At 44.8% G+C, this 12229-nt stretch overlaps 2 protein-coding genes across 2 annotated transcripts; one reads left to right on the plus strand and one right to left on the minus strand.

The window, feature by feature from the left end:
* The first annotated feature begins 2431 nt into the window (after window positions 1-2431).
* Window positions 2432-7528, plus strand: LOC136485599 (uncharacterized). The gene is made up of 7 exons (XM_066482450.1): window positions 2432-2719; window positions 4832-5023; window positions 5108-5383; window positions 5734-5836; window positions 6161-6279; window positions 6393-6533; window positions 6664-7528. The coding sequence occupies exons 1-7, from the start codon at window positions 2432-2434 to the stop codon at window positions 7252-7254; spliced, it is 1710 nt and encodes a 569-aa protein (XP_066338547.1). The 3' UTR covers window positions 7255-7528.
* Window positions 7529-7716: 188 nt separating this feature from the next.
* On the minus strand, window positions 7717-11525 carry LOC136485598 (F-box/LRR-repeat protein 3-like). The gene is made up of 7 exons (XM_066482449.1): window positions 10583-11525; window positions 9729-9851; window positions 9507-9611; window positions 8990-9389; window positions 8771-8900; window positions 8386-8680; window positions 7717-8299 (listed from the first exon to the last, which is right to left on the minus strand). The coding sequence occupies exons 1-7, from the start codon at window positions 11258-11260 to the stop codon at window positions 8030-8032; spliced, it is 2001 nt and encodes a 666-aa protein (XP_066338546.1). The 5' UTR covers window positions 11261-11525; the 3' UTR covers window positions 7717-8029.
* Window positions 11526-12229: the final 704 nt, after the last annotated feature.

Here is a 12229-nt window from a genome sequence, read left to right on the forward strand (position 1 = left end):
AAGGCCATCACATAATTTCTTGTCGTTTTCTTTAAAAAAAACGATCACCACTGGCCACAGTAAGGACCTTGGGTGTTTTCCACATTTGTGAGATGTTCAGTCTGAGAAGAAATGAGGAACAAACGTGGTAGTGGGCATCATCTTTTCGATTTTTTCTATTTATGATTATGAATGGATGGAATGGACTAATCAGTCACCACCTTATCCATTAGAAATTAACAATTAGTATAAGCATATATAAACGAAGCCATTTCATCAAATTTTTATGAGTTAAACCCATGATGATACACCTCGTAATCTAACAGCGTGTGTTTGGTTTGCTAGACCGATTGATGCGCAATGATCTGATGCTATATATCCGGATCTGACCGTGGTGTTTGGTCATTTGCGTCAGGAGATGAACCCGTGTGTCATCGAACTGCTCCCGGTAGTACTCATGATAACTCATTTTGTATGATCATTAGACAAATGAGCTTCTGGGTTCACACCTTTAGTCATCCTGGTCGTGTTGGGGCCCGAGACTAATGTGAACATTAGTCCTCGGTCTAAATTTTACTGGCACCGGGGCCCTTTTATCCTGGTTGGTAACACCAACCGGAACTAAAAGTTCATCGGACATGCTATAAGTTTTCGAATGGTTACAAGGGAACATCGTTATTGTGTGCCGGATGGAGGGCTATTAGGAAGAGGAACGAAAGAGGCAAAGGTTGTTACAAGGGAAGGACCTAGACCATTATATATATTGATGCCCTATCTGACGACAGTTAAAAGTTCCAACTGATTTACAATTAAAAATGCGTCGACGGAAAAAATCTATTTGTATAGTCCCATGTCTCAAACGTTTAATTGGAACCTGTACTACATCCGGCCGAAAATTTAGGCCCTGTCGTGGGGTGTGTTTTTCTTCTCTAGCATGAGTCTCTGCACTGGACTAATGCTTCGCTGTTTGAGCCTCTTTTCGACTCTCTTTTCTTTTTGCAATTCTTTTTCGACCTTCGCTCGCCTTTTTCAGCATCGGTCTCTTCGCACAGTGTGGGCAATATGCCTTTTCTTGAGTTCGTTTTTAGTAAAGTCAACAACAACAACAGAGTCTTTAAGTTCCAAACAAATTAGGTTAGACTAGAGTTGAAACCAGCAGAAACCATCAAAGTTCAGGCATGAGAATGTTTTTAGTAAAGTCAACGAGTCAGAAAAACTAAAGCAGAAAATTTTCGAGTAGCAGCACTTCCAAACAACGGCAAGCTGATAAAGGGGTTCTTTGCAAGCGTGCGGAGTTTTCGTACAGTCTGATGCGAGAGCTCTATTTATTTGCAGCCTCTAACGATTTGCATAAGGTTGCAATAGTGTGTTTATTTGTGAGTGTCTCAGATAATGGTGTGATCCTCAAATAATACTCCATTCATAGTTGTCTTCACTTTTTTAAGTAAATCGCTTTTGCTATATATATCTAAATATAGAATATGTCTAAAATATGTATGTGGAGAAAACCAAAGCGACTTTCCATTTGGTACCGAGGTGTCTACCCCAATAGCCAATATGTATCAGTGCTGTATTCTGATTTTTGAACTAATTATTTTTGAGCTGTAGTGTCAGGAATCAGCGGTATGTGATACATATAACGCTTTGTCAATTTTACGATCTACTCCATTCGTTTTAGATTATAAGTTATTTTATCTTTTTTTCTATAATTTATAGCTTTTATTATGTATTTAGACATAATTGTCTATCTAGGTGCATAGTGGCATAAACTATGTATTAAAAAAACCGAACAAACTTATATAATTAAACACGAAGAAATTATCCACTATACTCTTCAAGGCGTTTACAGTGGTAGGAAGCGCACGGGCACAGTTTGCATGAGCAAACATGTTTTTAGCATCTGTACCATGTTTCAAAAAATAACAAACAATTTCTAAATGCCCGTCGATAGGTAATTTCATCATTTTTTAGATTTGTCGGTCATGTTCTTCCAATATGCTCATAAGAGCAGGATGTATATGCTCATAAATCACTCCAAATTAGCTATAATTGGCTAACTAGTTGACTAACAACAAGTTGAAGATTTGTTTAAAAAATTAGCTCACCTATTAGTCATCTTATTTAGATGTACTACAACTAATTTGAGTGAAGAGTGAGTTAATTTTTAGCTTGCTAGTAATTAGCCCTTGGATCAAACAAACCCTTAAAATGACACTTTGGAAGAACCTCGTGAAATTACAGTATCACATAATGAAATGTGATCGAACTTTTCAAAATCAAAAACAAAGAAGAAGAAGAAAAAAGAAATCTTTGAGAACTTAGCAACCAGGGGTAATTCTGTCCATCCCGTATTACCCGTCCTCCCAATTTTAGGCGCCCACGCCGGCCACGCTTCCACTCTACCACCGGCTCCCGCCTCCCAGCAGCGCGCACCACCGTCGATCGCAGAGGAATGGGGGCGAAACGGGTGGCGTCAGCGGCGGGGACGGCGGCCCTAGTGTACGTCGCGCTCTCGGGCCGCCTCTCCCCGGCGTCCGGCGACGACGCCGATGCGGTGAGGCGGCGGCGGCGGAGCGCGGAGGAGGGAGAGGCGGAGAGGTGGCCGGAGCAGGCGTCGACGAGCTGGAGGGAGGCGGTGGCGGTGCTGTCGAGGACGGCGGGGTTCGCGTACGCCGAGACGCTTGGCAAGTGGCCGCTCGGGGACATCGCCTTCGGGATCAACCACTACATGCGCATCCAGGTGCTGTGGTCGTCGTAGGAAGGCGGCGCGTGGTGCGTGTGTTCTTGCTCGGATAGAAATGTGGCTTTGTTCAACCACGATGAGATAGAAAAAAAAAAGAATTTAACTTATATTGTGTGAAACCTGCTTGATTATTCTTGTTTCTGTGGAGAAAATAAAGGAGGAACTGGATAAAAAGAACGACTTTGTGGCGTAGTTTCTAGATCCTTTGACCATGGTCTGCCCTGCTGCAGTTTCTCCTTTTTCTAATCACATCTAATCACAGGGCTAATGTATTAAGTTGGTTAATTTGCGATATTTTTGTTTGGGATTTTCTTTTTCTCGTTTACATTCAAACAATAACTTGGCCTTCTCGTTCATTTCCGAAAAGGTGAAAGGTACATTGAGTGATGGATGCTTAATGGATTAGTGAAAGATGATTAATTAGAGCTAGCAAAACTTGGGTTATGGTAGCTCGGAACTTCTGTAAGAACGTCCATCTTTTTTCAGTCATTCGAGGTTTGCCAAATAGAATATGTTCTGTCCAGGGCCGGTCTGAATTTTTAGGGGCGCAGGACGAAACAAATTTTTTAGGTCTGGGTATTAGAGAAAAAACATATGAACGATGCCGTAGTCATCGTGATGCACGACTTTAGCAAGGTGATATTGCGATGGATGCGCATGTTGTAACTGTTTTAGAGGTATGTTGCAATTATTTCATATGGATGTTGCACATATTGCAAGTGTTTCAGAGGTATGTTGCAATTGTTTCATATGGATGTTGCAAAAGTAGATCAGGGATGTTGCACATATTGCAAAATGGTTCAGAGGTGTTGTTCAAAATGTTTCATTTATTCCAGACGTATGTTGCAAGCGTTCTGATATGGATGTTGCACATACTTCACACATATATTGTAAGAATATGTTCCAAATATTTCAATGTTATGTTGCAGTACATGTTTTCATGGTTGCAAGTATTTTATCTGATGTTGCATATGTTTTACACATATGTTGCAAGTGTATGTTCTAAATGTTTCAACCGTTTCATACGGATGCTGCATTCAAATGTTTCATGTTGCACGTGTTTCATACTGTTTAGAGAGTCGATGGGCACAGGGAGTGATGGTGGCACGGCACGGGTGTTGGAGAATGGGCTGCGACGAGCTAGAGGCCAGCGGTCGGGTCACGACGGGGGCGGGGTGGGCGTGTGGGACGAGGCGGGCGGCTTCGAATCCAGGCGGACAGGGCGTGCTGTTGGGGCGAGGCGAGTCGTCTGGACACGTGGGTGCTGCCACAGGGCGGGGTGCGCGTGTGGGGCGGGAATAAAAATCAACATCAGTGCACGGGGGCAGGCTGCGCGGGCGTCCTGTCCAGACGTCCAGGAGCCAGCATAGCCCATTGGGGGTGGTTTGGGGGGGTTCGGATATTAGCGCATACCTAGTTCATAAGAAGGTACGTTCGTCTCGTTGAAGTCTTACTCCGAGTTGGCCGCCCGCCGTGGCGCCGTCGTTGAGTTGGATGATCGCGTCGCAGTTGCTGCGTTGTGATCGGGATTTGCAATTTGGTTCCGAGATGAGAAGTCGCAGTCGTAGAGTTGACAAACAAATCGCGAACGCCAATCTGTTAGGCTGCTGTGGGCCTTAACGAGCCAAACAAGCCTTATACTGATACAACTACGTATTAACTGTATACATGGGGTGGGGCCTGTGGGATTGGGGGCCCAGGGCGGCCGCCCCGCTTGCCGGCCGTGGTTCTGTCAGTTAACTTATTGCATTGACAGCTCTAAAGAATTCAGGATAATTAGGATTTCTGACCAATTACCCTCTCTAGCTTTGCTTCTCACTCCAATTTCTACTATTGAACTTGTCAAATCTAATACAAGCCTTCCCAATTTTTTACTTACAGAAAAATGCAGTTTTATTGGCTGATTGTCCATCTGACAGTTTTCTGGAAAGGGACTAAAATGTTGTTAAATCTCTGGTGAGATGTAAAGAATCACCATTTGGTTTGTTAGTGAAAACTCATGATTTTGGCCATCTGCTTTGTAACATTTTTTGATGCATGATACTGAAAAGCATTCGTTTCCTCAAAAAAAAAACTGAAAAGCATTCTCTCATTAGTGTTTATTTCCAGGGCAATCTGCAGCATGAGTACACTGGCAGCAATTGTGTGCCCCTGGATGGTCCTGGAGTAAGGCAGGAGCTGATTGGACTTCTCAGATACCTCAGACTCTGCATGTTCTTCTCCAAGAAGCCATATGAAGTGTTCCTAGAGTTTGGTGGTTATGGACAGAGTGATATTCTCATAAGGAAGTCGAAGTCACAGGTTTGTATTACCCTGAGCCAGCTGATGTTCTACAGCATACGTTGCAAGTGGAGATACCTCATAGAACTTTGTGATTCTATTCAGTTTATGAAGCCTGCATTCACGGTTGTCCGTGATGAAAGTACCAAATCCTTCCTTCTTTTCATTCGGGGAGCGACCAGCACTAAGGATCGTCTGACAGCCGCAACTGCTGCAGAAGTTCCATTCCATCATTCAGTATTATTACAAGATGGACGTAGATCCAATTTAGTGTCTGGACATGTGCATTGTGGAATGGTTGTTGCCGCTCGTTGGATTGCAGATCAGGCCATTCCATGCTTAAGCAAAGCAGTCGAACAATTCCCAAACTACAGAGTTAAGGTAATTTAACACTCTTTTCTGATCCTATCAGTGTACACCGTAAAAGATGCGCGTGGGATTTAATTTATGTTGTCAAACAACACATGTTATTATGATTTATTTTGGTTAACCGAAAAAAATAATCACCTAGTATGGTTGTTTAGTTTACAAGGAACTCAGTGACCCTAATATGAGTAATAATCCGTTTCAAAAAAATATATATGAGTAATAATGTGTCTGTTTGTCCTCTTAAGCAATCAATATTAGGAAAATTCGATTGAAAATACTGCATATCTGAAGCTAAAGTAAATAAGTAATGCTTCGAATTTGCTTCTGGCTAACAGAACTGCACTATTTTAATCTAATTTTAGATCATTGGGCATTCAATGGGAGCTGGGATTGCTGCGATATTAACATACATGCTACGCGAGGACAATAAGTTATCATCAGCCTCATGTATTGCGTTTGGACCAGGTACATAATCCAAGTAGAAACGAAGATTTGGCTATCAAACACATCTGTATCAACAAAAAAAAAAGTAAAAGATAAAAAATCATGGCATGCTAACTTAAGAACATGGATTCTTGTCAACACTTTACACTGATATAATTTCTTAGTTTTGAAATATAAAAGTAGCTAATCTAAAACAGAGTACTATGTAGGAGCAATCATAAGTTTCCACAACAAAGCTGTCACATTCCCCTTTTCTTGGTATCTGGTTGCAAGATGTGCCATATAAACACCTGTTATTAGATGTGCTCCTATGGTATTCTAACACTTTGAAGTGCTCCTGTCCAGCTGCTTGCATGACCTGGGACTTGGCTGAGTCAGGCAAAGACTTCGTCACCTCTGTTGTCAACAAAAACGACATGGTGCCATCTTTCGGCAAAGCTTCAGCTGCCAACCTTCGCACAGAGGTTAGAGGTACCCCGTGTTTACTGAGTTTCAAGTAGTAGTGACGTCTGGAATTATGAAACACACTTTCTCCCATTAATTAATAGCCTTTAAGTTGTCTTAAAATCTTATGCAGGTTATGGCATCGTCATGGGCTCCAGACCTCCAAGAACAAATTCAGCAAACAAGAATCTTGGGTTTTGTAAATAGCTCTGTGAATTTCATGCGATCCCACATTCCCTTTGTATCCAACACAGGGTCTGACAACACTCCTTTGGTAAACCCTAAACACCATGTTCTTTGAAGAAACTCATTGTATTACTGTCATATTGATGTGGAGTCTCCTAAATACATTCTATGATGTTTTTATTTGTAATACGCTGAATTGATTCCTCATGCCATCCCAGGATGAGTTGAACCTTTCCACAAATGTGCGTGCTGCTGTGCAGAAGCACTCTGCACTGTCCCGCTGGTCATCTGTCGCTGTTAATACCCAAATCCTGGAGTCTCTGGTGAACCCCACTCAGGGCATTCCAGCATTGATGTCTGCATACAGAGGAACTGAACAAAACACTGAGAAGCCAACAATTGCAGTAGAACCAGCCTCATGCTGTCCTGGAGAACTCAACCGTGAGAGATCTGATGCTGTGGAGATTGACCCAGAGGAGAAAGCAACAGACGAAGAACACATGGATCAGCTTCTGAAGGCCTTGCGATCATCGCAAATGGCCTCCCCGGAGCCTCACCAGCTGTACCCTCCGGGCAGAATCATGCACATGGTTGAGCTACCAGCACCAGAAGGGCCGAGCACCGGCGAGCAATGCCACCAGAATGAGGTAGTTGCCATCTATGAGACCCCTCGCAGCATGTATGGCAAGATCCGGCTGGCGAGAACCATGATCAGAGACCATTACATGCCGAGGTACATCGAGGCGATGGAGATGCTGATCGACAAGCTTGCAGAGGATGAGGATGACACTGACAACCGGTTGGACTAACAGATGAACCCCAAAAAACAGAAAGGAAGAAGATTGATAGGGAGTATTGATAGTATAGATTACTTGAACTTACTTATGACTTCAGGCTAGAATCCAGATTAGTGCAGATTGTTGTATCGTCAGCCATCGCAGGAAGAGCAGAAACATCTGCGTTTGTTGCTGAGGCTTGAAGGAACGACTACTGTTATGTTGTGTATTAGCAGTACTTCAGGATTACATTTTAGATAAAAGAATTCAGTGAACAATTGTGATTCTTGGACTTGAGAATGCTGAATGTTTGCTGTTTGGTTGTCCGTGATGTTTGTAAATAAGCAGGGGCAATATTTTAATTATTGGGTTGCGATTATTAGTTGTGATTCCAACCAGGGTGTTGGTTGTAAATATGAGAGGCTATATGCAGTAAAAATAAATACGATTCAGTTTAGGGATCTAATTAGAAAATTTTGGGGACTGTTTGCAAATATTCAGGCAAGAAATGGACCAAAATGGGGGTAAACTTTGACTACAGATGCAGGTGATCTTACAAAGTTCAGGCCAAAAATGCCAGTTAGAGACGCGAAAATGGACAGTAATCATAATGTGGGAACTCTGAAAGTTTGCACACTGTATTGAAGGACAGGTTATAGACACCATCAGTCTCAGCTACATGATCTTCTACAGTCTCAGCTGGGCACTGTTTGAGAGGTGCTCTCCGCGCTTGCCACGCGGTCTCAGCTGGGCACTGTTACTGATCTCAAGGATGCCTGTCTCCTTGATTTGACAGGCCAGTTCAAGCTCATCCCTTGTAGACGAGTGGCTTGTCGACCCAGCGGACACGGCAGCCACAGGCCTGCAGCATCTGGAGCAGCTCGGTGGAGAGCACAGACCTCAACCCATCCAGCAGCTTCAGCTTCTTCAGCCTCCCACACGCCGCTCGCAGCGCCATCTCAAACCCTTCAATGGAGACCCAGGAGAGGTGAACCATCTTCACGTCCTGGAGGCACCTCAATGAGCCCAGCAGATGGCAAAGGCCCAGGCCAGTGACTTGACAGTAGGAGATAGTAAGCTGCAAACAAGCCGGACAGCAACCTGTAATGTCCCTGATGCTTCACAAATTACAAAAGGAGAAGATGAAGTTGTTGAGTTCTTTACTTGTCTAAGGTTCTGGGAGTATCTTGAAAGAGCCCACAGGCCAGCATCATCCACAGAGTAACAGCGTTTAAGGTCCAGTTCTATCAGGCTAGTGCAACCAATGGCGATGGAGGTGATCCCGATGCCTGTGATGCGCACCAGGCATCTCAGCTCCAGGTTTGTGAGTTCTTCCAAAGCGCTTACATGCTTCAAACCAGCATCGGTGATTTGGGTGCAATAGCATAAGTTTAGCATCCTGATCTTCTTGCAGCCACTAGCTACCGCTGCCAGCCCATCATCAGTAATAGCACTACAACTGTGGGAAAGATAAACAACATGCTTTAGTTTAGAGACCAATGATTAATCAATAAATAATTTCTAAAGCATAAATATAAACATTGATTACCGGTATAGATCAAGTTCCACAAGCTTTCCACAGTTTGAACTAATATAAACAAGGCCTCCATCAGAAATGCTAGAGCAGAGGCCAAGCTTCAAGATCAGTAATTCCGAGCAAATTGCCAAGTGCTGCAAAGCTGAAAATGTGGGATTTTGAAATGATGAGCTCAAATTTAGGAATGAATTTTTCCTATAAAAAAATATGGCACAGCTATTTTTCAGTTACCTGCATCATTAATACGACAGTCAGTGAGGTCAATCTCCTTAAGGTGGGAACAGAGGGTTGCGATTCGCTCTAGTCCCTTCTCACTTATAAAAGGGCAGGATTCCAGTCGAAGGCATTCAATCTTTCTACAGTTCTCGGCAATTGCAGAAAGGGCATCATTTGTAAGAAGATGGCAGCATGTCACGTCGATAGTCCTTAAGTCACAGCAATGAGCAACTAGTGAAACAATACCATCATCTGTAACACCATTGCATTTGCTAAGCCCAATCTCAACCAAATTCTTGCAGGTAGAACCAATTGCCTGAAGATTTGAGGCAAAGATTTCAAGGCCATCGAGTCTTAAAACAGTCAAAGTTTCTCCTATTGTTGATAATTTGCTCAGAACGCAAGTCTCTATCTCCTGCAAGTGCGACCGCAGAAGGTGAACCACCACTGGAATTGCGAATTTTACTGCTTAAATGAAATCATGGATTCGTATCATTTGTTCTGAGAAAGACAAAGAAGGAACTGTACTCACATGCAAACTGTGTCCAACATTTATTTTTTGGAGAAATCTTTGACCATCTATGAGTGAAGCTAAGCCCAGAGATGACACATGGTTACACCTCGATATATCAATACTCTAAAACAGGTGAGATTCAAAATATAGTAAGCACAGAGGCACGGAAGAAAAGCTGACATCATAGTTTACAGTATGATGAAGTTCATACAAGATCTGCATCCTTGCAAGGTGTTATACCTGAAGCGAGTTGCACATACTTAGCATTTGTAGACCATCATCATCTATAAACAAGCAGCTGACCATTGCTATGTCCTCTAGCTTCTCAAGAGTAGAGAGTGATCTAAGGGATTCATTGGTCACCTGGGAAACAAGTCATAAGAAATTTGAGCATTCTTGGATACGAACAAGAAACAATCAGAACCGTCAAGTCACATTAGGTATATACTATATACAATGTAGGTAGATAGCAGGTGTGTATATGTTGTGTATTCAAATGGGTGAGTGAACCATACCCTTCTAAGTGAAATTTAGTAGTCTTATTCACCAAATTTGTTGACCGGACCTAAGTTTATTCAACGGAATTCCAATGGACTTTAATTCTCTAACATCAAGAGCCAAAATTAATAGAAAGAAGAATTGACCAAGCAATGTCAAGGTGCTAAGCATTTCTGATCACAGAGCTTCTGATTTACACTGTGTCGAGACAAAATATTCTTTGTTATTGTTGTTGTTGTAAGAAGCAACGACACTTTACCAGCAAGGAAAAGCTGGAATGCTGAAAATGCATCAAATATTCATGAGAGAACCGGCCCAAACACTAATAATAAGAATAATTTCTAATGAAAACGGACTCCTACAAACAATTTATAATTGAAGCATTTCACTCGCTGGACATTGCACTCGCTGTACTCAGTCCACATATCATTGAATGCTACGAATTCTGGAAAGTCAGGTGGTCCGGTCACAAGCAGTATCAATTGATTTGATGAGAGCAATCTCAAATTTTTTTCCTCAGTGCTACTGACACTACTAACCAAATTTGAGACAACAAATTTGAGATTGGGACAACAAATTTGAGGTTGAGACGCTACCTTGAGATAGGAGATGTCGACGCTGCGCAGTTGGGGGCACTTCTTGGCGAGCAGCTCGATGCCGATGTCGGAGATCTCGAGGCACCACTTGACGCTGAGCCTCTGGAGGCCGGGGCATCCGACGGCGACCTTGGCGAGCCCGACGTCGGTGACGCCGAGGCACTTGTCCATGACGAGCTCCCTGAGCCCCGCCGCCGCGGCGAGCGCGGCCATCTCCCTGTCCCCGGCGGCGACGCAGTGGGAGAGGTCGACGGCCTCGAGCCTCGGGCACGCCGCCACGAGCGCCTCCAGGCCGCGCCACCCGACCCCGCTGGCCCGCGCGAGCCGCACCCGTCGGACGGTCAGCAGCAGCTGGCCCGGCGGCGGATCGGCGGCGCCGGCGCCGGGGTCCGGGACGGGAAGCGCGGCGGCGAGGGAGGCATCGTCGAGGCCCGCGCACGCGGAGAGATCAAGCGAGGACAGCGCTGGGAACGCGCGCAGCACCCGCGGGAGCGCCTCCCGGCGGAGCACCCGCGCGGCGCGGCGGGACGCGGCCTCGGCGCGCGCGAAGGCGCGGCTCGCGAGGCGGCACGACTTGCGGTCCCGCGGGTCCCCGACGCCTGCCAGCGCGTGGGCCAGCAGGTCCAGCGAGAGGGACTCCACGCCCGCGCCGGCGCTGGACCCGGAGTCGTGGCTCATCGCGGTGGTGCGTGCGATGGGCGAGATCCGATGGATCCCGCGGGTGGACTGGACAGTGGCGAGCGCGCGGCGGGAAGCTCGAGGGGCGGAAGGCTTCGGTTCGCTAGCTAGCTGGATAGGAGGCGAAGACTGCGGCGAGTGGGAGGTGGCCAGCGGCGGCGGGGCAGAAGAGTGGTTGGTTGCAGTGGTGGCTGGCGGCACGGCGAAGGGAGGGCGGGTGGTGGGTGGAGAGAGAATGGGAGGGGAGCTTTGGCTGTTGCGCACAGTTGTGTTCTTGGCTGTTGCGCACAGGAGTTGTGTTCAGATCTCTTGTGTTTGTCGGGCCTTATTTAGTTCCTCCTCAAAAGTTTACACCCTATCTCATCGAATATTTAAATATATATAAAAAATATTAAATATAGACTAAAAAATAATTAATTACACAGATTATGATTACTTTACTAGATGAATCTTTTAAGCCTAATTAGTTTATAATTTGATAATGTTGTGCTACAATAATACATGTGCTAATAACAGATTAATTAGGTTTAATAAATTCATCTCGCGATTTACTGACGAATTCTGTAATTTATTTTTTTTATTAGTACTCGAACAAAACATCTCATATGACATGTGATGCGACACGCCGTGGATTTAAACAAGCCCTTAACGGTGGTGGAAGCAGGAAGTGTCACTGAGGTAACCGATAGATAGGCCCGGTTGCAGCGGATGACGTTGTCTGTGTAGTTCTCGCGGATAGGTCCCTGAAAAATTGTGATATTATAACAATGGCTCGTCGTAGTGACGTGTACAATGTTGTGTTGCACTGCAGCTCCCGTCACCTGATAAACCAAATGCTAATACTATGATTAGGGCGTTCGTTCGGGCGTGTGCATCCGGACGCGCCTCGTTCTTGGGTCTGCGCGGCGAATCAGGCCCAACATCCTCTCTCCTTCATCTCTAACCAGTGACATAACCCCCACCAACGAA

The sequence above is a fragment of the Miscanthus floridulus genome, chromosome 10, assembly GCF_019320115.1.
Source record: "Miscanthus floridulus cultivar M001 chromosome 10, ASM1932011v1, whole genome shotgun sequence".
NCBI classification, from domain to species: domain Eukaryota; kingdom Viridiplantae; phylum Streptophyta; class Magnoliopsida; order Poales; family Poaceae; genus Miscanthus; species Miscanthus floridulus.